Source organism: Plectropomus leopardus, chromosome 13, assembly GCF_008729295.1.
Source record: "Plectropomus leopardus isolate mb chromosome 13, YSFRI_Pleo_2.0, whole genome shotgun sequence".
Classification (NCBI taxonomy): Eukaryota; Metazoa; Chordata; class Actinopteri; order Perciformes; family Serranidae; genus Plectropomus; species Plectropomus leopardus.
Genome location: NC_056475.1, coordinates 24,631,363 through 24,655,012, shown reverse-complemented (window position 1 = coordinate 24,655,012; position 23,650 = coordinate 24,631,363). Strand labels below are relative to the sequence as shown.

General features: G+C 39.0%; 1 protein-coding gene and 1 pseudogene across 1 annotated transcript; one reads left to right on the top strand and one right to left on the bottom strand.

Annotated features, from left to right (window-relative positions):
* Nucleotides 1-201: 201 nt before the first annotated feature.
* On the bottom strand, nucleotides 202-4,229 carry LOC121952611 (annotated as a pseudogene).
* Nucleotides 4,230-6,991: 2,762 nt separating this feature from the next.
* Nucleotides 6,992-22,540, top strand: slc6a7 (solute carrier family 6 member 7). Its single transcript, XM_042499384.1, has 14 exons — nucleotides 6,992-7,245; nucleotides 10,066-10,303; nucleotides 10,803-10,934; nucleotides 12,912-13,110; nucleotides 14,437-14,575; nucleotides 14,689-14,823; nucleotides 15,520-15,623; nucleotides 15,700-15,824; nucleotides 17,758-17,870; nucleotides 17,965-18,102; nucleotides 18,203-18,302; nucleotides 19,244-19,362; nucleotides 20,136-20,309; nucleotides 20,465-22,540. The coding sequence occupies exons 1-14, from the start codon at nucleotides 7,180-7,182 to the stop codon at nucleotides 20,633-20,635; spliced, it is 1,953 nt and encodes a 650-aa protein (XP_042355318.1). The 5' UTR covers nucleotides 6,992-7,179; the 3' UTR covers nucleotides 20,636-22,540.
* The last annotated feature ends 1,110 nt before the right edge of the window (nucleotides 22,541-23,650 follow it).

The window sequence follows — 23,650 nt, the reverse complement described above, 5'->3', positions numbered from 1 at the left end:
GTTCAAAGACATTATGGACGGCAGAGGGTACTCCAACAGAACTGTGCTGCCAGGAGACTATTAAAAGCATCTCTTCTAAAATTGTTATTAATTGACTACATTTTAGTATTTTTGTTAAAAAAAAAAAAAAAAAAAAAAACATAATTAACATTCAATGACTTCATTCTTCAAACATTTCATTTGTGCTGCATGTAGAGCAGGTTCATGGATCTCATTCAGGTACAAAGATCAGAGATCAAAGAGAGCTGAACACAACAGGCTTTTGACGGATTCAAAGAAAGGAAAAGTACTAAAGCAATGCAAACAGTATTTGACGGCAGGTGAAATACTGGAACACAATTAAAGAAATGTAACCTCCCTGAGAGAACGTCCATGAGAGCTGTGCTATATATAGTAGACTCATCTAAAAGATTAAATAAGGATTTGGGAAACAGTTGAAACTGCCATGCATTAATTGGGTCAGTCTAAATCATGTCGTCAATGTAAAAACACCATCAAAATGTTGCAACAATCAACACAGAATACGTTTTCAGAAAAAAACTGCACCAAAACCACACTTGAATCTATTTCCTGGTAACACACACTGCTTATTGAACACAAGTCAATTGTGTAGTTCTTTTATGATGGTGAACTGCACACTTCCTGTTGCAACAATTCTGCAGAAAACAGCCTATTCTGGTATCAGCCGCACTTAAATCAAGTTGAACTGCACTTCCACATTCAAATCAGCATTGAATTCTACATCACAAATCAACTTTATGTTCCACACTGATAAACTCTGAATTACTCATGTTGTGCCAATATTTCTAACTAGTCTGTGAATGTTAAGAATTAGTTGTTATGCAGCATGTTTGCAAAAACCCCAGAACAAACTGCAGAAAAAAAGCATGTTTCGCTTTCATTATCACACAAATAAAATTAATTCAAGATAGAAGACAGCAGTGTCTTAATGTTTTGATTCTGCCTTGTCATAATATTACAATCAGTGACTCATCTTTCACCTTTGAGTGGAGTGCACATTTCCACCCCAAGCCACTGTGATTGACCTGTCAGGTGAGGCAAAAACACGCCCATGAAGAGACAGGTATCTTTTAGCAGGGTGAGGGATCCTGCAGGGGCTGAGAGACTGAGACCTCAGGAGTCTCTTGACGGCCGCCGTACGGTCTGAGGACGTTCTCACTGAGTGCATCGAGCTGTTGGAGTTCACAGGCGCTGCAGGAAGTGACGGAGACCAGCAGCTCGACCCATTTGTGACAGATGACGCACCTGAGAAAATAATCAAAATCAGTTTGGACTGCTTGGACAGGTGTTAAAATATTTTCTAAAAAATGATTGCAGTGTTTTGTTGTGGTGCTATTATGTGAGGAAACAGATTCAAACCTGATGGTGAAGTGGGGATTTGTTCAGCAGATTCATCGTCATCAGTGTCTAAACTTCTGCTGTTCCTCACAACCTGGAGGGAGCGGAGGCTGGTGCCCCGAGGAGATCTGGTCGTGCCGGGTGATGCTGCAAAACACATCAGGGTCATCACATCTAGGTCCACCTATACAAATGGCTGGGCCCTTGAAAAGATCCAAGGGATGTGGCTACATAGACACTATCACCTCTCCAGACTGTCTGGCAGCTGCTTTCTGAGCTAAATGAAGATAATACGGCATCCCGATTTATGTGCAGGTCCCAACATAGGAAATAAATTCACTCCAGCGCCAGCTTATATTTAGTTTAATTCAGTAAACTTCTCAGGTCACGTGGCCAGCCACCTGCTTTTTGTTTGTTTGTTTCTCAGTGATTCCAAAAATAAAATTAAAAAAAGTAGAGGAAGGGGTTTCCATTATGTAACAGGCTACATTTTACTAAAGCAAAAATAATACCACAAAAATGTGTATTTTTGTTGTTTTAATGAGCAGTGGTGAATATTGTGGTTCAAAATAAAATTTGGTTTTACCTGAAAAATTTTTTTTTTCTGTTTTTGTTACATTAGAATGAGGCGTTTATATCCAAATAGGCTACAGAGCTGTTCCATTCCCACTAAGTCACTCATTCAGCCCTAGATGCCACTAAATCCCACACACTGGACCTTTAATATCCTGCGTTTGGACTCAAACCTAATGAGGCCTGTGGTAATCCTGGAGTAGGTTGTTAATGAAAACATAATAGAAAATGTCTGGTACTATTATACTAAAAAATACAGATAAACTGAAGAAAATGTGCGTGCTCTGTGTACCTTGATTCTGAGCGAGTTTCAGCATCTTAAACTGGGTGACCTGCTCGTGAAGTCTGGCCAGTCTTGGACTTTGGCAGCCCTGCCTCGCTGCTGATGTCGGTGACTGGTAAGAGGAAGACCTCAGTGGCGACAGACCAGGCTGCCAACAGGAGGAAGACAAAGCCTCAGTTTTATTTCCTGGAGTGAAGTCACCTATATTTTCACCAGTAGTGTTAAAGTAGGGCGGAAACTTCAGCGATGACTCAGGGCTTCTCCCAGCAGGCGTGGAAACGTAGTCCTGTCGCAGACCTAAAAAATATGGACTTAGGTTATTGCAATCAGCCTTCAGTGAGTATGCATTGTAAATAAGATCATCAAAAACACTCCTCTTTACTCACTGGCTTCCTGTATACGAGCCATAATGTGGACGTCTGTGATGTCCTGCAGTTTGTAGCTTGAGTTTATGAAGTCATGGTTGATGTTCAGTTCATCATCTGTGCAGATTAATAAATGCCAATCAATTGCTACGAAAAAAACATGATCTTATAGAATTTTCTTTGGACAAACACAGAGGTCTTCTATGTGAATATTCCCTTAAAAATGGGATATTTCTGCATGAAGTTCCATGAAGCATCCTAAGCTCTCATTATTATATTACCTGAAGTGTTAGAGATATTCTTGTGTGTCGTGCTGACAGATTTTTTGTCCGTAGAGGAGCCCAAATTATGATGCAAAACTGCAGGACGTCTATAGAAATGACCACTTGATCCTGACAATACAGAAAGAGGGCATTACCTAAACCTGTGACCAACTTTATACAATTTTCAACTAAATTTTATTTAGAAAGCCTAATATCACAAATCACAATTTGCCCAAGATCACTCTTCGAAAAATATTTTTTAATAAATATATATATATTTGCAGGACAATGACTGAGTCTGTGCTGGCTGCTTACTTTTATCCAGCTTATTTATCAGTGAACGACATGCCGTCTCCATCTCAGGACTGGGGTTATCCAGGACATGTCGACACCACCTGAGAGCAGACTCGCTTCTCTCCACAGACTGCTGCTTCTTTGGAGACTCGTATAACCTATGAGAAAAGCATTATTCACTGAAAACATATCCCACTCCTGCTACAGAACAGTGCTCTTCAGAAGAGTTTTCACGTCAAATATCTGTTAATCATAGTCATCGCTTTCCTGATTAGCATCCACCACCATGTGAGCCACTAGCACCTTAAAGGGACCCACCAACCATATTGCCACACAGGAGGAAGTGTGCATCTACTCATGGATGAGAAGCTCATGATAGCGTAAGGTGTAAACATAAATGGTTTCCTTCTCAGCTGAGCTGTAACAGCCCAGTGGTGCTAGGTAAGAGAACGGTAAATGCAAGAGGAAAAATATGTAGTTTTGATTTTAGGGTGAACTTTCCCTTTTTAACATGTTTTTACATTGTTTGGTGACTTCAACAATAGATCAACCTATAGGTTTCTGTCCTGTTTTCAGATTTAATATTGTCACAACTTTACTAAAGTCAGATCAGAGATCATTCGAAACTTTTTCCCACCTACAATGCACCCTCAGATGATTTTTCTAAAGGTCTGATGGCGCCTACCAGCTCTCTTCATCCTGCACATCGTCCTCTACATCAAGGAGCTCCACCAAGTCTAAAGCAGACTCTTCTTCCCGTGCCTCCTCACTGTCCGAGTGGTCTTTTTGACAGTTGAAGTTGAACAACATCCCATCCTTGGCACGGCGAGGCAAGGGGGAATTACACGCTGATTTCAAATGATCTAGTCTTATTCTCGCATCCAGGGCAAATGACCGATTGTTGCAACTCTTGTCTCTTGCCTGCTCATCGTCCGTCCAGATGCTGCAGTATTGATCTGAATTGCCGTCCAGCTTCACAGAGCTGCTTGTGAACTCACTGCAAGGAAGATTTGTACTTGCGTCAAAGTCCACTGATGGCCGAGTGCAAAAATACTGACTCCAATCACCCTCAAACTGATTCTGAAGTTCCATTTTTTCAGTGAACCTTCTTACTTCTTCAAGCTCTCCTCCAGTTATGTGTTGTTCCACCTCAAATCAACATAACAAGGATGTTAACTGGACAAAATTGGGCTAAATGTCCATTTTAAACTATCTAAGATCCCAATTGTTACTCTGCACAGACAGCACCAACACTTCACTCTACCATCCATTGACCCAGATCTGTTGAGTGGGGCTGTTAAGTACAGACACCCGACAGATTGGATGGATTTAAAGGAGCATCATGGGCTTATGTGGATTAAAGAGTCCATGAGTTGCTACTAAGAAAAAAAAAGAGCCACTCAACATCACACCATCACGACTGATAGAAGTAACAATACCTATAGCCATGGAAACAGTTGATAGAAGTATCTGTTTGCTCCCTCGGTTGAGTCATCATGTCACATTTAGCTGTCATGGAAATTTTAACTCTTTAACATTCAGCACACAAAGGAGGACTTATTTCTCAGACTGTAGTGTTAACAGACAGATGATAGTGTGCAGCTGGTTTCATTGTTTCTCACAATAAATGCTATTGCTGAGCATTTGTGGTTGAGCGCTTTCAAATGCACCCAACACACCCGAGGAAGTTGTACTGTGAAGTGTGGTCAGAGACTGCTTCTCTCTCTTTCTTTAACACACACACGCACACACACAAGCTGATTAACAAAAGATTTACAGCTTCTCTCGCAAACACGTGAGTGATACCTCAAAGTCTCCACCTTTCTCACCCAAACACCAGGGATCAAGTGCTACTTTGTTTTTTTAACATTAACCCTAATTTATAAAAAACACTTCAGAACTTTAAATGAGGTTATACTGAAGATATGGACATTAAATTAACTGACCCACCACTGAACATGATGGTTAAAAAGGTTGCATTTACTGTATTATAGATTGTAAATACTCTTTTTAAGTGGCTGTGAGCTTTGTGGGACCATATCATAAAAAAAAAAGACAAGAAGCAAGAAGATGCATAATTTCCTGTGAAGAACAAGGAGAATATGGGTATAAATATATGAGTATTTATTAAAGAGTTCATGTATGCATACACCAAGTCTGGTATGGATATTTGTATATTTCTTTTAATTGTTGGGGGTATAGAAATTGTGGATTAAATGGGCCTATATTTATAGTCAGGGGAAACATTTTGGGCTTCTGGGCCCAGATATAAAAAAGGCCCCAACACCTCTCCTACATAAAGTACCAAGACAAACAGGCTTTGGGCTTGCCTCTCTTTGTAGTTATTCAGCAATTTTATATGATTTTAGATAATTCTGTGTCTGTTTTGGAAATGTTGTGTCATCTTGTGGTTGATTAATGTCTCTTTGTAGTTATTTTGTCTCTTTGCAGTACCTTTGCATCTTTTTGTTGTCTTTTTATGTTTCTTTTCATGTCATAATGATTCTCCTCCTGGTCTGTACATGTTTATTTGATTGACTTTTTGCAGGTTAAAGCCAGGGGAGACTCTGACACTTTGGGCCTGATGAATAATCTATTCATGGGTCCAGTGCGTAGGATTCTGTGGCAGAGATTAAACTTTTCTCGTGTACCAGGCATGTGTGAGTACTGTGGTTGCTGATGTATATGTGAATGGCTCTATTGAGAAAGTGTTTGGTTTGTCCATTCTGGGTTACTGTAGTTACAAAATGGCGGACTCTGTTGAAGAGGACCCGTTCCATATCGTAGATAGAAAAGGCTCATTCTAACGAAAACACAACAATTCTTATTATCAGGTGATTATTAACTAATTAATGTGACACACTGGACCTTTAAGGCCACAGTACAGAAACTCAGTCAAACTCAATCACTTGTCATTTTTACTTAGGCCTACACTTTGTTTGTTTTTTATATAATTCTCCATGCTCCATTGTAATAACATTTTAGCTAATGTAGCCTACTACCTGTTCATTTAAAGTATTTTTAACATGGGAATTTACAACTTTAACCCCACTATTGCTGTTTGTGTTGGTGGTGTAAACCAGAGTCCATAAAGTTTTAACCAGGGGTCGACAGATTATCGGCCTGGCTGACTACTGGGGGCCAATATTTGGCATTTTGCAGATTATCTGTATTGGCATTTTATTTTAGTGATCAGCGATAAAATTGATTTATTAAAAAGTGCAAAGAAAGTGTCAGCATGGGAGGAACTTTTTACTGTGTAAAACGTCAGGGAGCCATTTGTGTTTATCCATATTTTATTTAAGTTTTCACTTGACTTAATAATAAGGGAAGTTGCTGGGAACTTGCTGTATACTGTATGATGCTGAGTTTGCTAAAGGCACTTAAAGTTTTGTCTTAGTGTTTGTTATATTGCAAATTTTATGTATTTAAGGAAATATTTTTATTTTTATTGTCAATATATATGTTCCAAATATTGGTTATCGGTCTCATCAGCTACTAATATCTGGTATCGGTATTAGTCCTGAAAAACCAATATCGGTCAACCCGTAGTTTTAATAGCCCAAAACTTGCACTTCACTACAAAACTAATGGTATGACTATATTCTTTTGGGTAAAGACTTTACGAATTATTAAGTTTACCACACGAGGTAGCTCCCCACGACTCACCTGCCCCTCCCGAAACATCTTTGTATCAACCCTGTCGTCACCTCTTACAAAACAAAGCAGGTGAGCAGGAGGGAGAGGAGGAGGAGAAGGGGGAGGAGAAGGAGGAGAATGAGGAGGAGGTGTCTGGTAGCTGCTGCACTTGCGCCCTGCCTCCTGTCCTTCACCTCACCGCCCACCGGCCTGCTTCCTCTTCGTCATCGCTGATGTCTCCCTGCTGTGTCTCACTGAGTTAACACCGACCGACCGCACGTCTTCACCTGCCACTGAAACTACAGCAACATGGCGCACTTCTAAGAGGACTCTCCTGTTTAAAATGTGGATTAACCAGCGACAGGTAACACAGTGAAGCACCACCTGTGCCGCTGCGGGGGAAATGCAGGACGAAAGCGGCAAAGCAGCACCCGGGAGCCCCGCTGGAGCAAGTGCACCCACCGCGCAGGTAGGAGCGGAGCTTTGTTTGTTCAGACTCACTTTAGGCTCTGAAAACAGCGTTGGACACCTTCACGAGTGGTTTAATTTCACCTCACGGGACTCCAGGAGGTGTAGCCTGCCCGGTCGTGGCAGGACAGCTAACATTTCTTTAAATGAAGTAGTCCAACCTGTCCGTCCACATCGCTGTCTCACCTCCGGGGCTTGTCTTCAGCTAACCGCTGTAGACAGGAGAGATAAAGCCTGAGCTCAGTGCATTTACTCAACAGATGTGTTTACACAGACTTTTCTCATGTTTTTACACCACAGAGGTTATGTTTTGATGTGTTTAGTTCCGTTTCCAGCATTATCGAGGCGTTGGCATCACACTGATTTGTCTCCTGAGGTGTAGCTGTGTGTTATTTACACGATGTTTGCTTTTTTTCTGCTGTACTCAGCTCCCGTTTTCTCATTTAGCCCTATTTATGTCATTTACAGTTGGCCTAGTCTTTTCTCAGCACTAGAAAGTCCTCAGAAATGGAAATGGTTATTCAAATTATTAAAGCTGTAACGATCAGTTGATTAATCGATTTGTCGATTAGGACAAAACTAATCGGCAATAATTTATGCAGTCGATGAATTATTGCTGTAATTTTTTGAAAGTATGAATACTAAATACTAGAGATGGGAATCCCCAGAGACTACACTGTATAATATTATCACAACACTTAAGTCATGATACAATATATTTGTGATTTTAAATGTGTTTTGATATGCGCAGTATTGCAATAAAATATATTGCGATACATGAACTTTATTACAACAAATTATGTGTCCAAAAGGCAAGAAAACAACATCTGTATCATCTGATGGATTACTAAAAGTTTATTGTGTATTTGCACTATTAATAATCTTTTATTTTAATACACTTATATATATAAATGCATTTGGCAGCTGTGTATCGATACAATTTTGCCATCCAAAATATCACAATACAGTGCTGTATTGATTTTTTTCCCCTCTATACCTAATAAACACAAAACATTAAAGTTTCAGCTTCTCCATTACGTGAAATAAGTAAACTTTTGATACTGCTGTCTTTGCCAGGACATTTGAACAAAGATTTTGAATCACAGTGGGGCCCTTAATGGTTAAATTAAGTCATATGTATATTTTAATGACTAAATCAATGAATCAAGGAAGTAATTGAGAAAATATTAAAAATATTACTATAATATATAGTAACCGAAAATGATTGTAAATGATATATAATGCTTCTTGTATTGTATATATATATATATATATATATATATATATATATATATATATAATTCTTTTAGCACAGTCTTTGATGCTGTTCATGTACTCTTATTCTGTCCTCGGTTCACTCTTGGTACGGCAATTTGTCAATACATTCCTTTGTTAAGTCATCTTGTCACCACTTCACATTGTGCAAAATGCCTCAGCTTCTCAGCTTCCTGGGTCATGCTTTGAAGTCTGTTATGCAAGAGTTGTAGGCACCACGCACAACAAAAAAAAAGACAATTTTTTTTTAATCTAGCATTTTGAAAATAAAGTTGAAATGTGCAGAATAAAGTCAATATGTCAAGAATAAAGTCAGATTGATGAGAATAAGTTGAAATGTTGAGAATAAAGTCGAAATGCTAAGAATAAAGTCACCTCCTCCACTCCATCAAATAGTGTCTTGTGTTACAACATATCCTTTTTGTCTTCCACGCAGGTGTTACCTTCAATATCTGTGTATCTGTCCATTGCTAGCTATTTCAGCTTGCACGAATGCAGCTGCCTCTCCAAGTTTGCGTAGTATTTCCCTCTAAACAGACACAGCTTTCAGCACAATCTCTTCAAAGTCCCAATACTTTAAACCACACTCTGGTAAAATTAAAGAATATATAGTTTACTTGTTACTAAAACCAGTACAATTTAATTCAACACAAGGCACCAAGGCAACACACAAGGCATTTTGTTAAGATAGACATATACACTATGTTGTCATTTGATTTATTCTCATAAGTTCAACATTAATCTTGAAATGTCAACTTTATTTTTCGACATTTCTTGACATTCTCCAAATGCAAAAAAAGACAAGATGATTTCAGCTCCTGATTTTTTTTTTCATATTCCTGCCATTAATGCGGAAAGTTTGACTTTATTCTTGACATTTCAACTTTATGGTGACATTAAAAAAAACTTCCTCTTTTGATTAATTTCCCCTCATGCCTGGTCATATAACCCTCTTCCGTACTCTCTGCCTCTGAATATCACATATTATTGATTATTTAGAATCGTTTTAATAATACTATGGTTACTGTATGTGTCACTGTAATAATCGATAAATTATTTATCCTAAATACATAACAATGACAGTAACAGCGTGTAGCAGAAGCAGAAGCCATGCTGTTATCTTAATTGGGCTTCCCCCTGCGACCTGACTTGAGAAAATAGTTCCTCTCATGTTTAGAGGTGGAAGAGTAAGAAATAGTCCAGTTGGCGGTTTTATGATAGACAGACGGCACCAACCTTACACAAAACTTGTTTTACAGTTGCACCTCTGAGCAGCAAATCTTTTATTGTTTTGGGGATTTTTTGCACTTGGTACTGTACTTAAATAATAATTAATTATTAAAATTGGCATTGATTAATTTTCTGTTGATTGACTAATGCAGTATCTATCTATCTATCTATCTATCTATCTATCTATCTATCTTCTCTACATGATCCATATATGAACAACTTGACAACCTGATCATGAAAAGTGAAAACTGGTCAAATACAGATTTTGATTCACAACTATATTATTTATATTTTCATTCTCACTTTTTTTCCCTAGAATTCAGTACACTTGAACGGGCATACTGTCGCTCAAAATGGCCACAACTCCACAGCTACGCCTGCACCACAGCCACAGTTTGACTCCCGGGCCTCGAGTCGTGCACCCTCTCCAACTCCGATTGTCCAGAGGGAGCAGTGGGGAGGGAAGTACGAGTTCCTGCTCTCCTGTATCGGATACTGCGTGGGACTGGGGAACGTGTGGCGGTTCCCGTACCTTTGTTACCGCAATGGAGGAGGTGAGCTGCCTCCAAGAATAATTCGCTGCCCTCTGAAGTCTCAAATGCTTCAAATGCCTGGGTGCACTGTACGTCTATAATAATTTGTTACACCCATTTGGACAAGAGGCCCTCGTCGCCCTGCCCTTGGGTGTGCACTGTCCTAATCATAATGGCTTATCTTCCCCTTAGTCCAGAGGTCTCCATGGCAGCCTTCAGCACAGGGAGCTAAAACACAAAACATTTTCTAATCCTTTAAGTTTTCCATGATTGCACACCAGACACAGTGTCTAACCCAGCTTATTGCAGTGTGCATCTCCACGTGGATTCAAACATGTTGGAGCTTGACTTACAGTAAAGTAGAATAACATCAGTCTGTGCAGCTGCCACCTAGACAGAGATTGTTTAAGTTAAACCTGCCTCTGCAAGCCGTCTACACATAGCAACACAAAATAACTGCAGTGGATTTCTCCTCCAGCGCCACCTTTCCTCAAACTGCTTGATTTTTTATTCTTCACAGGTGTGTTCCTCATCCCCTACTTCATTATGCTCTTTGTGACGGGTGTTCCTCTCTTCCTCATGGAGCTAAGTTTAGGCCAGTACGGAGCAGCTGGTCCCATCACTGTGTGGAAGTGCTGCCCTCTGCTCAAAGGTAACAACCTCCTGTATCATGTTTTCAGCCCAGTATTATTTATACATCTGCATCCGCCGTGATTCAGCATCACAAACTCAAAACCCTTCAGAGATAATTATGTCAGGGTGGTGACCTCATGCAATTAGTTAGACCGTGTCAAACAGTACAGAAAAATCAGATCACACCTCCATATTAATTATCCAGGAATCTCGAGCTTCCAGTTTGAAGCATGTGTAATGATGTGAGTACGCAGGACCTCACGTTGACATCACAATCCCCGTGTCACCAGTAAGTCCGGGCTAACAGTAAAGTCGAGGAAATAACTGACTTTCTGTGATCAGTTTGCCGCCTCACTGATACACGTCATGTGGCTGAGCTTAAAAATTCCTGAAAGTTCTGCAACTCACTTGCTAAATATAAACATCTGATGAGGAAACCTGCAGGAACTCCTAAAAATAGAGCCAGAAAAGCAGGTTTTTTCATAAGAATAGTCTTTATTTTAAACTGGAAATGTCAACAGCCACTTGGCAGGCTGAATTATGAGAGATGGAGTTGCTCCAGGTATTATAAAAGAAAGTTAATAGTTTCTGGTAAACAAGCATAACATTAAGTGTCTGGAAAGCTGTATTTAAATGGATGGTTCACCCCAAAATCTGCAAGATAACAGAGCTCTTTAAAAGAGATAAGCATCCATCACCGTATGAGCCACTAGCAGCTTAGAAGGACAGTTCGACCCCAAATAAAAAATACATATTTTCCCTCTTGCCTGTAATGCTGTTATCAATCTAGATTGTTTTGGTGTGAGTTGCTGTGGAGATTTTGGCTGTAGAGATGTCCGCCTTCTCTCCAATATAATGGAACTAGATGGCACTCGGCTTGTTGTGCTCAAAGCACCAAAAACAAATACATTTAGAAAACTTAATAGCAAAGTCTCTTTCTGTGCATCTACTGCTTGCTCACCTAGCACCAATGAGTTAGCTACCATACAGCTTAACTGAGGAGGGTGTCATTTATGATCATATCTTTTGTTTGGATGAGCACAAACCTCTCATACATGTCACAATCTAAGGCCAAAAATAGTTAGTGTTTGACCATGTGTTCACGTACGTGTCCGACTGCATCATGAGCGTTTTTGTATTTATACTTACCTATACGGGACACGTTACTGGAGGATACCTCTAGTACGAGAGAGCTTAGGCCATATACAAATACTGGATGTGTGGGATGTAAACAACAGACATGGCGTCACGGGAGGATGTTACTATCATGTTAATGCTGAGATCAAGGCAGAAAAGGTGACAGCGGCGACAATTTAGGTAGTACAAAAGGCCTCTAAATTATGCCCATCTGTAATCCCCGCTGCTGTGTTTACTGTGTCACATCCGCTCGGCCTCAACACTGCCCCTGCTGTTCATACACATACTGCATCTTGCATCCACATCACCTTAATTTTTGAGAACGTGCACAGCAGATGCGCCAAAAACCGAAGCAGGGGATGCATGGCAGCCATCATGCACACACGTACGCATAGTTAACAGCAACTATATCTCCGGCCTAAGCCTCCCTCTGTGTAGTGATACGGCTGGTTTATCTAGTTCGGTAAAAATAATAGAGTTCCTCTATCAAACTGCTTACAACAAGGTCTGTGGATTATCTTAAGTAAGCAGGGTTGTGATTTTCAGAAAGAGACATTGCTGTTAGATTTTTCAAATGTATGTTTTGGTGCTTTGAGCACCACAAACTGAGCATTATACTTAAGAGAGGGCAGACACCTCTGCAGCTGAAATCTCCAGCACTCAACAACTCACACCAATATCTTTTTTTGATTTTGACAAGTTCAATTACCACTTCATGCAACAGGATGTTCATAGCTTCCTCTATATTAAAATGATCTAACTGATGTATCCTGTCTCATACAGTATCTCCTTACACAGTAGTGCAAGGGGATAATGTCCTGTTTTTCTGAGATGCTTAAGACTGCGTCTCTTCTTGCAGGTATTGGCATAGGGATGCTCTGTGTGTCCATACTGGTGTGCCTGTACTATAACGTCATTATAGCGTGGACGTTTTACTACCTGTTCAGCTCGTTCCAGAGCCCTCTGCCCTGGTCCTGTGAAGCTTTCGCCAACGCAGGTCTCTGCGGAAACAGCACCACCGGCAATAAAAGCCTCAGCCCCACTGAAAAATTCTGGAAGTAAGTTTGTCTGTCTTAATTTATTTAATTTATCTATTTTAATCACAAATGTATACAAACATGTAAAAATACACAACCATACACACATAGCAAAAAAAACCAAACAAACAAGAGAAGACATGAAAAGAAACCGATAATGAAATTGATAATGCATGTTTTGAAACACTTGACCCAAAGTATTTCATTACAGTAGACCTCTTTAGACTGTTGAATCTCTACTGTACGTCACCATGCAACTTAATAGTTTTTATATTTATTTTAAGGGTCATTTGATATCACATATTTGTCCACTTTTTCTGACAGTCTTATAAATGGTTTCTGGCCCTTTAAAGTGATTAACCTGTCACCTTTTTCATCTTACATGACTCAGGACTTTGTGGCAACAGTTTTTATAATGTGTGCAAATATAATTCATCATACCATATGAAACCCGCATAACACATGAGAGCTCCAACTTTTAACATGATGATTTTTTAAAAACAACAGTTGTTTCTATTATTGCTGTGCCTCTCTCCCTCTATCTCCCCCTTTCCTCCCCTCTCTCTTTCTCTTTCCTTTTTGCCACGATTGTATTTCATTTGTTATTTACGACATCTATTGCACGTCTGTCTGTCCTGGAAGAGGCATCCCTCATCATCCTCTGCTGCTCTTCCTGAGGTTTCTTTCTTTTTTTTCCCCGTTGCAGGGGTTCTTTTTCAGGAGTTTTTCCTGAGGTGATGTGAGGGTCTAAGGGCAGAGGGATGTCGTACACTGTAAAGCCCTCTGAGGCAAACCATGTTTTATGATAATGGGCTCTATAAATAAAATTGACTTGACCTGACTCGACTTGTTAGGTCTTATGGGTGTAATACTTTATATTGTAAGCATCACTGTTACTTATCAGCTCTCTGAATACATTTTATTTTAAAGGTTGTGCAATGTTGTGAATATGGTGGAAAAAGTTGTTACTCAGCCACAATGCCTAAATGACAGCTTACTGGCTGCTTCAAGTGAAAGAACGGGTTTATTGATATGCAGTAAACAAACCAACAGGGTTCAGAGGCATGAGACAATATCAAGGTCAGTTCGCTGAACCGGTCACCAGAGCCTACTCTCAAAAAGCATTCAGAGGCCATTTCCCTAGTAAAATCTGGCACTTCTGACTGACGTAGGCTTGGCATACTCAGCAGTATGAATCTTGGTCTTTTTCTTCAGGCAGATGCCTTCATGGTCATTAATAAATCCAACACAACAACCGTGCCTTTTTTATTGTACGTCAGTTAAAGCGTAACACATGTGGTAAAAGGCGTGCTGTTTATATACCTGTGTTTGACTTGTGTCCTGCAGTGAGCGTGTGCTGGGTGTTGTGCACAGTGCGGGCCTCCACGACCCGGGCCCTGTCCGGTGGCCCTTGGCACTGTGCCTTCTGGCTGCCTGGATCATCATCTTCCTGTGTATGCTGAAGGGCATCCGCAGCTCTGGCAAGGTGAATATCAACACAATGTTGTTATTGTCAGCTCCCGCAAAATACACACACACACAGTCCTGCCCTTTGCTGCCATATCTTATCTAATGTGTCTGTGCTGTCTGTGCTTTCAGGTGGTTTATGTAACCGCTACCTTCCCATACTTTGTGCTCATTGTTTTAATCATCAGAGGAGCTACACTGGAGGGCTCTCTTCAGGGCATTGCTTTCTACCTCACGCCAGACTGGAGCCAATTATCTAATGCACAGGTATGTCTGATTCTACACTGATGGCTGAGGAGTCTGTCACAAGGGTTCCCGCAGATCCTTGAAAAGTCTTAAAAGGCATTGAATTCATTAATATTAAAATAAGGCGTTAGTTGGTATTAAATGTCTTAAATCACCCTTTCAAAAGTCTAAAATATGCTAATGCATTGGGAAGTTGGGCTTTTTTTGCCTTTTTCTGACGTTGCATTGTAAAATCTCAAAATAATTGGTCAAATATTTTTCTTTTTTAAAAATAATTTACTGAGTCCTTCCTCTTAAACTCTTCATAACAGGAGTCACAGCAGTGGAATTCCACATAGAGTAAGAAACTCAAAAGTCATGATAAAGCTCACCAGTAAATGCTAGGTATTTCCCAACTCTATCCATATCTAACTTTTTCACTTGACCAAAAATATAATGTTTTATGTTACAATAAAACACTTAACTCTGCCCCTAACTCTATGTAAAAATGAATTTTCAAAAAATTTTTGTTTGTTTGTTTATTTGTTTTGTTTTGTTGTTTTTTTATCTTCCAGGTTTTGTTTTTGTAAAAGTAAAGCTTAAATTTCACCCCAAGTGGCATTAAAAATGTCTTTAAAAGTATTAAATGTAATTTGTCTTAAGCTGTAGGAACCCTGCTGTCAACACTGTGATGATTTGTCACTGCTTTATATTTAAGGTTTATTTCTGTTACTGCAGGTGTGGAACGATGCTGCCTCACAGATCTTCTACTCCTTAGGTATTGGGGTTGGAGGGCTGCTTTCTATGGCCTCTTACAATAAGTTTGACAACAATGTCATCAGGTAAGTTTCTGCTCTGCTGTACCATTTGCTCTGTTGTTGCGGGTTCAGTCCTCTTAATTTTGTGTTTTGATTTCAGGGACACTTTGATCATCACAACAGGAAACTGCAGCACCAGCTTCTTTGCTGGATTTGCTATTTTCTCAATCCTGGGTCACATGGCATGGAAGAAGGGAGTGCCTGTCGGAAAGGTGGCGGATACAGGTACAGATACATTTTGTTCAGTAATCTGGTGGATCTTCTTTAATCTAGACTGACCAGACTCAATAAATCCAGCACTTCACCACTGTTCTTTTTTTTTTTTTTTAAGATTTATTATTATTAGCAGATGCTTAAATCACAGTGCAGGTGCACTTCCAAAAATGTGTCAGGTTTCCATTTGGGAATTTAAAATTATTATTTTTTAAAAGAAAAAAAGTACAAAGATATTTATATACACAAACAAACAAAAGAAGTAAAAAACAAAACCCAACCCCCAAAAAACGCCACAAAAAAGACAGAAAAGGAGGACAATATATATATAATATTAACAAAAATCAATATAACATAATCAACATAAAAGTTTAAGTTAAGGTTCGTCAAGGAACAGTCGCTTCCCTGTAATCGGTGAAATCAAAAGAAGGCAGAATGTTAATAGAGTGACCCCTAATTTTCTGAAAAGCTGAAGGTTGTTACATTACATCATATAATATTTTTTCAGGTGTCATAAATAAAGCATTTTTTAATTTTAACTATTTGCAATTTAAAAAAAAAATCTCACTGGGTCATACATGATGACCATTTGAAAATTAGACGGAGCACGGTGTGTGTGCAGTGATTCTCAAATGTTCTCTGTCATGTTCCCCTTCAGAGGGGAAAGTTAATGCCCCTTCCCCCACCATTTTTTTATCAATCATTAACAATAATTGGGGAAGCAACTGCTGAAAAAGGATCCATGTTGAATTTTAGTGAAGTAAAGGTGAGCTTGATAGCATCAGCAAACTGTTGTTTGTTTAGGTTCCCTACATAAATCATATTCATTCAGCTTTGTTTCACTCCATGCTTCTTGCCCTGGTCAACCATGCCCCACCTGCAGCAGCTCTATGCACCCCCAGGGGCCTGCCCCACAGTTTGAGAACCACTGTATTTGATGGGATATATGGGTATTTAGGTCGTGATTTAAAATCCCCTTCATTCAAAAATATGTTACAACCCTTAAAATGTCCGACCTGGCCTAGACTGCTTTGTATCTGTGCAAAGTTTGACACTAGAGTTTTCACTTTTGACAGGGGCGATGGCAGCGCACTTCCCTAAAAACTGAGATTCAAACATATGCCGTGCAAGCCTGATTAGAGACATCACAAATCTGAAAGCCAACTGCTGTCTTAAAGGGGAAACATATCGACGAGGGAACAGACTTTGACACGGCACCATCAACAAAACCCGAAACCTCCAATGCAGAGACTAACAATTTAGTAAGCTACTAAGTTGAGTGTAATGCAGGAAACGCAACGGCATAATAACAGAGAAAAAAACGATGAGGCTTTTTTGGATTGTCAGTATTTTACTCATACATATTATAAAATTTGGAAGGAAAACTCTGTATTTCTAAATTGAATGATATTAACTTAATATCCACCTTTTTAAAAAAAAAAAAAAAATTATATGTGAAAACCAAAATCACTTCTGTATATTGTATTAAACTAATGTGTTGTGTATAGGGGTCGACTGATATTTGGTTTTTTAGGGCGGATGCTGATTATTAGTAGTTAATAAGACCGATAATAGCTATTTAAAATAAAAACGAAAATCTTTCTGTTGAGATTTAGCATTTGTAAAATAAAAAACTCCAACACAAAACTTTGACTGACTGTTTGAATGCCTTTAATTGTGTTTGTTTAATCAAACTGAAACTCTCAACATAAAATACAGCAATTCACAGCAACCTCTTTTTTGAAAGATTTTTGGGGAGGGCTTTTATAGGAAAGCTTTAATTTAAATTAATTTATTTTGTTTTCGATCATTAAAATAAAACTCAGATACAGATAATTGGCAAACTACCAAATATCGGCCCCAATAAACACCCAGGCCAATAATCTGTCGACCCCTCATGTTTACATTTCCTTGTTGAACAAGATGTATTCCTTTTTGCCTTCAGGTCCTGGACTGGCCTTCGTTGCTTACCCAGAGGCCCTTGCTCTGTTGCCAGGCTCTGTGTTTTGGTCCATCATGTTCTTCCTCATGCTGTTCATGCTGGGGATCGATACGCTGGTAAGGCCACACTCCACTCAAAGATATGAGCAGAAATAAAGACGTATGAGTCGGCCTCCCTTTGTTTGATACCTTCTGCTCTGCTGCGTCACAGTTTGGCAACATGGAGGGCATCACTACGGCCGTGCTGGACGAGTTTCCACACCTCAGAGCAAACACGCTGCACAAGTCCTTGTTCTTGGGCGCTCTGTGTTTCTGCTTCTACCTGATGGGTCTCCTGTTAGTGACTAATGTGAGTGTGTTCAACTGCAGGAAGTGATTCATTTGACTGTAAATGCGTCTTCTCTGTGATCACACTCACATTTTCCCCCGTGCTGCCTGTGTCTTCTTAGGGAGGGATTTACTGGTTCACTCTCATTGACTCCTTCAGCACTAGTTTCGGCCTCATCATCATCACCCTCTTCATGTGCATCGGCATCTCCTTCTTCTACGGTAGCCCATCACAAACCCCTAACCTTCACATCAAACTCCTCTCTGACCACATCTTTCCTTCATACGAGTTAACCAGGAATCATGATGTTTAGCAAGTTGCAAAGGAAGAGAAACATAACTTTTTGTGCTGTAAATGCTTCAGAGCGAACGCAGTTTCTGTTTTACAGCTGCACTGATATCCAGCAGGGTTTTTTTTTTACGATTACTGTGGAGTCAAATAAGAGACATAAGTATTTGACTTCAGAAGCCACTGAATACTTGATACTGAAATTTAAACACCACCGCACAGTATTGAAATATCTTACTTTTAAAACCATGTATCTGAATTGGCCATGAGTTCACTTCATGCATTCTCTTTAAAATTCAAATGTAAAAATTTTCTTGATTTAGCATTTTCACAGTCCACAACTAAAAATTCATACCCACAAAAATTCAAATTAAGAATTTCAATAAAAATAGATTCCAGTTGCTCAAATTTAATTTGTCAAATTCAGATCTTAAAAAAATATTCAGGTTGAAAAATTCAAATAGAACATTATTTACATACAAATTTGGTCAAATTCAATCCAGCCTGAATGTTTGTGTTCAGTCAATTGCACATAAGCAGAAAAAAATTAAAGGATGTACCACCCAATAAAATTCCACATTTTAATCTTGGAGAGGTGAATTAAAAACAAATACATTGATATACGTAAACTATTTCAATGCTATGAATTCAACTGTGTTTAAATTCCATTATTAAGTATTCAGTGACTTAAAAATTCAAATACTTATGTCTCTGATTTGCTTCCATATACTGCTTATCAGATCATATTTTATCTCAATTTTTTTTTCAGTTTTCACCGTTTTGTCGAAACATTGAATATATTTAATTCTCTGCTATCTCAGTTATGTCTTGGCTGGGGTCCTAACCTTGATCTCTTTGTGAACTTTTCTGTTAGGAGTGAACCAGTTTTGTCAGGACATCATTGATATGATCCGTCACTGCCCTCCCTGGTGCACCAAAGTGCTGCTTTACTTCAAAGCATGCTGGGTTTTCTGCACTCCGTTTCTTCTGCTGGTGAGTAAACACATCAGTATGTTGTTCGTATGCACAATATGACATCAGCGTTGATTATCTGTAATTAATGTGATTAATGCTTTTTAGAATCTATTAAACTTCCACAAACTCAGCGGGCTTATTGTGCTATTTGATATCTTGTCTAAAAATCCAAATGCACTGAAATTGATAGGTTTCAGATAATGTTTTCAGGTTCATGTTCATTTCTTTCCAAATTAAGACATAACTATACCAAAGCAATGACCCTCAGTACAGGCTGAAACGTTACCGCTGAGTTAAATCTCATATTATGGCCTTACTGTATTGTTGGTTTGCATCACCTACACAATCCATGTTACGTCAGTCCCTCTTTTATTTCTGCTGTTCTTGTCACCTGAAGCAAAATCCCCATTTACAGCCAGGCTACTTGATATAGAAATGTAGCACATACAGTCAAAGGGTAATCTGATGCGGAGGGAGACACTGTGCTGTCGCAGTATGTTGAAAAAAATCCCATTGATGATCAAACTGGAGGAGAACAAAGTATGATAACTTAATGACCAACTCCTGCAAAAGTTTCACCAACAAAATGAAAATAATGTCACTACTCTGAAATGAAGCCAACTGGGCAGAAATCTTCACAAGAGCAGTTCTGAATAATTCAAGAGGAGAAACTGACATTCAATCTGAGTCCCCCCCCTTGTAGCATTTGTGTGCTGGCCTCCTCATTCACTCTTCTTCTGTTGCCATTGTTGCCTTTTTGTTCAGCTGACACATTCCTCTGCTCACTCTAGTTCATCCTGACCTACATCTTCATTGAGATGTACAGAACATCGCTCCGCTACGGCTCCTATGTGTATCCACTGTGGGGTAAAGCGCTGGGAGTGTGCATGGGGGCGACCTGCTGTCTACAGATCCTCATCTGGGCCATCGTGGCCATCAGCAAGGAAACTGGAACACTGAGAGACGTCAGTATCACCATTATGTCATTCTGTCACTGTGAGGTCCGGTTACACCTCTGCCATGATCACACTCACTGCTGTAACTGTCTAAACATGCAAAGCTGGTGGATAAAATGGCCTGCGTAGGGAGGTTTATGACTTTCTCTTGCTTCTCTTTTCAGCGTTTCAAGAAATCGATTCGACCTCTGAATTCCTGGAGGGTGAACAACTTGAACAGCACCGGCAGAGTGGAGGAGCGCGTGGAACCTGAGAGGGTGGAGGCTCCATTCACCGTCACGCTCACAGACATGGACTTTACTGCGATGACGTGGGAGATGGGGAGCCAGGCGTGACGGCACCGGAGAGCAGTGAAGAACGCTTAGTGATGAACAAACTACGTTGTCAAGAGACAGAGGAATTTATTTTTATTTGTGATGTACATAATTCGCCCCAGCTAGGCTCTGGTGGCCGCGTCTGAGCAGACGGTGTCCTGCAGGGCAGTGTGGATTATTGCTGTATTTATATCATTATTGACATTCAAAATGTATTTTTTAACTTTTTTTTTAATTTACATCATGTAGAATGTAAGGTTACAAGTTTGGATCATCTTCCTCTTAGATGGACATTTTGGATGATAATGATCGAGCAGGACATCTGCTGATCTTATTTATTATCATGGTAGCATAGTGCAATTCATTTTGACTGACAGCAGTCATTATCAAGTTTTAATTCATCGTGTGCGACGAGGAGGGACAGAGACTGCAGTGACTCTGGATCTTTACCTTCAACGACCTCTGATGGACCCGCAGAGGCGACCACAGATCATCAGCCTGCCAGAATAAATGAGTCAGGAATACTTTTAATCCATTTAACTTTTTTAAAAATTACGATTGCTAGAATTACCGCTAGAATAAATAAATACATTTTAAGAACTTGCCAAAGGAACTTCTAAGCACTGTCTGTATATGTCTGAACTCCTGCATTTCAAAGATTCAGCAGAAAATTCCGACATATTTACATTCTTTCTATACAAGTATTGTAGAAATCCTTTTTAAGCGGGACTAACTATCCTTTCTCATCATAAAAAAACTAACTACACACATGTTGGTTTTAGTTTTTTAATGTTTACTCTGCTTTGATGGTTCTTCAATGTCAGTTTCCCCTCTGCTATTTATTATAGAAAGCCCTCCCTAAAGGTCCACTGTGTAGGATTTAAGGAAATATATTGGCAGAAATGGAATATAAAATAATAACTGTGTTTTTTTTAGTGTGTAATCACCAGAAAATAAGAATCGTCCCGACCTCCTGAACACTGAAGGTATCTTGACCAATATTTTATGATCAGCAGAAGGCTGAAGTTTCAACTGGTTGCAATCTGCAGATCTCTCCACTGGATACCACATAATCTTACACGCTGCTCCTTTAAGTCACTGCATATCATTGTGAAATGTATTATCTGGAGAGGCGCTCATAGAGTAAAAGACAATGACTGATGTCATTGCATCACTCTTGATTATGTTTCATATCTTTCAGAGGCTGCAGATGTTGCACTGATTTAACAGCCTGCTAGGGGAACCAGTTGTTTAAATGTTATTTATTGGCAAATTGACCACATTTTACAACATTTAACAACTATTTTTACGAGACCCTTTGCTACCGATGAAATTTAACTTGGGACATAAAGGGACTAATCATATGAAGAATTTCAAAAAAGCTTCACCCAGATAACACAGCTTACTTGAAAACATCTGTCGAATGAATGTGTTGATCTTTTGAAGTGGGTGGATTAAATAGACTGTCCCATATAAAGAACATTTGTTAACCACTTCTTTCACAGATGACAAACATTTTGGGATCATCTTGAATGTCTAAAGATTTCATTCCCCAGGGTTTGTTTTCCCAGGCTGTTTACTTAAAAATGGTTTCCAAGAGCATGTGCTCTCTTTAGTGTCCTATTGCCAATAAGTAGGACGATGGCAGATAAAATAAAACCTACCAGTCAGCAAAGTTTGCATTTTTAAAAGTCTCTCTATCACGAGTACTTAAATAAGGACCATTGTTTTCTCTCTAAAACCATCTTTCAAGCTGGATCACTACTTTAAAACCTTTGATTAGGAATGTTTTTTTTTGTCTTAGGATTGTATGTCATGTCATGAAACTCCTCTAATTTTAACAAATTGTTTTGCCTTTTTTACACACTGCAATATGCTATTCTCCTGCATATTGCTCCGCACGATTGAATGCTGATATTGTCTTCACATTTGCCAATTCTTTTGTTGTTTTGAATATTTTTCTTTCAGTGATGTCTGATGAAACTGTAACTGAGTATCTGCAGGTCCATTTAAAATCTAAAAAAGTCTTAAATTCAATTTTATAAAAGACTTAAAAGTTATTAAATAGTCTTAAATCTTAATTTATGAGGTCTTAATTGACACATTTTTCCTCTATTCATTTATTCAATTTTTTTATTAAAATGAGTCAAGCTCTTCTGCAAGAAAATCTACATTTCTGACTCAGTTGTCATCTTTAAACCTATCAGTGAACCTAATAATTTCTTTCTACTTAACACTTACCTATTGGCAAATGTAACCTGACTCACTTACATAAAACTTACCTCCACACAGGACCACATAATAGCCATTACACTCACCTGCAGTGTTTGAATTAGAAAAAGGTGATTTGTCCCAAAAATTCATCTTGAATTAAGTTTAAAATCATTTTGAAAGGGTCTTAAAAAGTGTTAAATATAAGTGTCTGAGACTTATAGACACTCTGAGTCAGGTATGTGTAGAAAGCTAAGATCAGTTCTACTGACCTGAGTTTTCATAGTTCACATAGATTATTTGTTTTGACTTAATACATTTACATTGATCATATGGTGGCCTGCTGATGGAGTATATTGAATGAAATCAGACACATACAAACAACAAATACACAGAGAGAAAACAGGACATTTTAAATGTAATTGAGGTGACAAAGTGACAGCTTTCAGCATGTACCTTGTCGTCATGTCAATAACAAAATGTGACCACAAGAGGGCAGTGGTCGCCCAAAGATTAGCAGGAGGCACATATTTAATCCATCGTCGCTTACTGAAACTCATATTAGCGGTCTGCATTATATGAAAGATACCATGATGATTATATGCTTATGTTATAGTGCTGAAATATATGTTTCTTTGAGGAGTAACATCAGCGACATCAGCGCGTAACAACATGTAAAAAGGTTAAAAACAAACATACTCAAGGTAAACGAAGTGAAATGCGGCCACAAATTTAACATGCACGAAATACATAGTTTGCATTAGTTTAACTGAAATGACGAGCCGTCAACTCCATATCTACAGTATGAGTAACAGAAAGGCGAAG

What these genes read in the sequence shown, in the direction of transcription:
- slc6a7 (XM_042499384.1), top strand. Translation starts at nt 7,180, where the DNA reads ATGCAGGACGAAAGCGGCAAAGCAGCACCCGGGAGCCCCGCTGGAGCA. An exon ending in CGGAAAGGTGGCGGATACAG is followed by an intron (nt 15,825 to 17,757) that starts GTACAGATACAT and finishes TTTTGCCTTCAG; the next exon opens with GTCCTGGACTGGCCTTCGTT. An exon ending in TGCTGGGGATCGATACGCTG is followed by an intron (nt 17,871 to 17,964) that starts GTAAGGCCACAC and finishes GCTGCGTCACAG; the next exon opens with TTTGGCAACATGGAGGGCAT.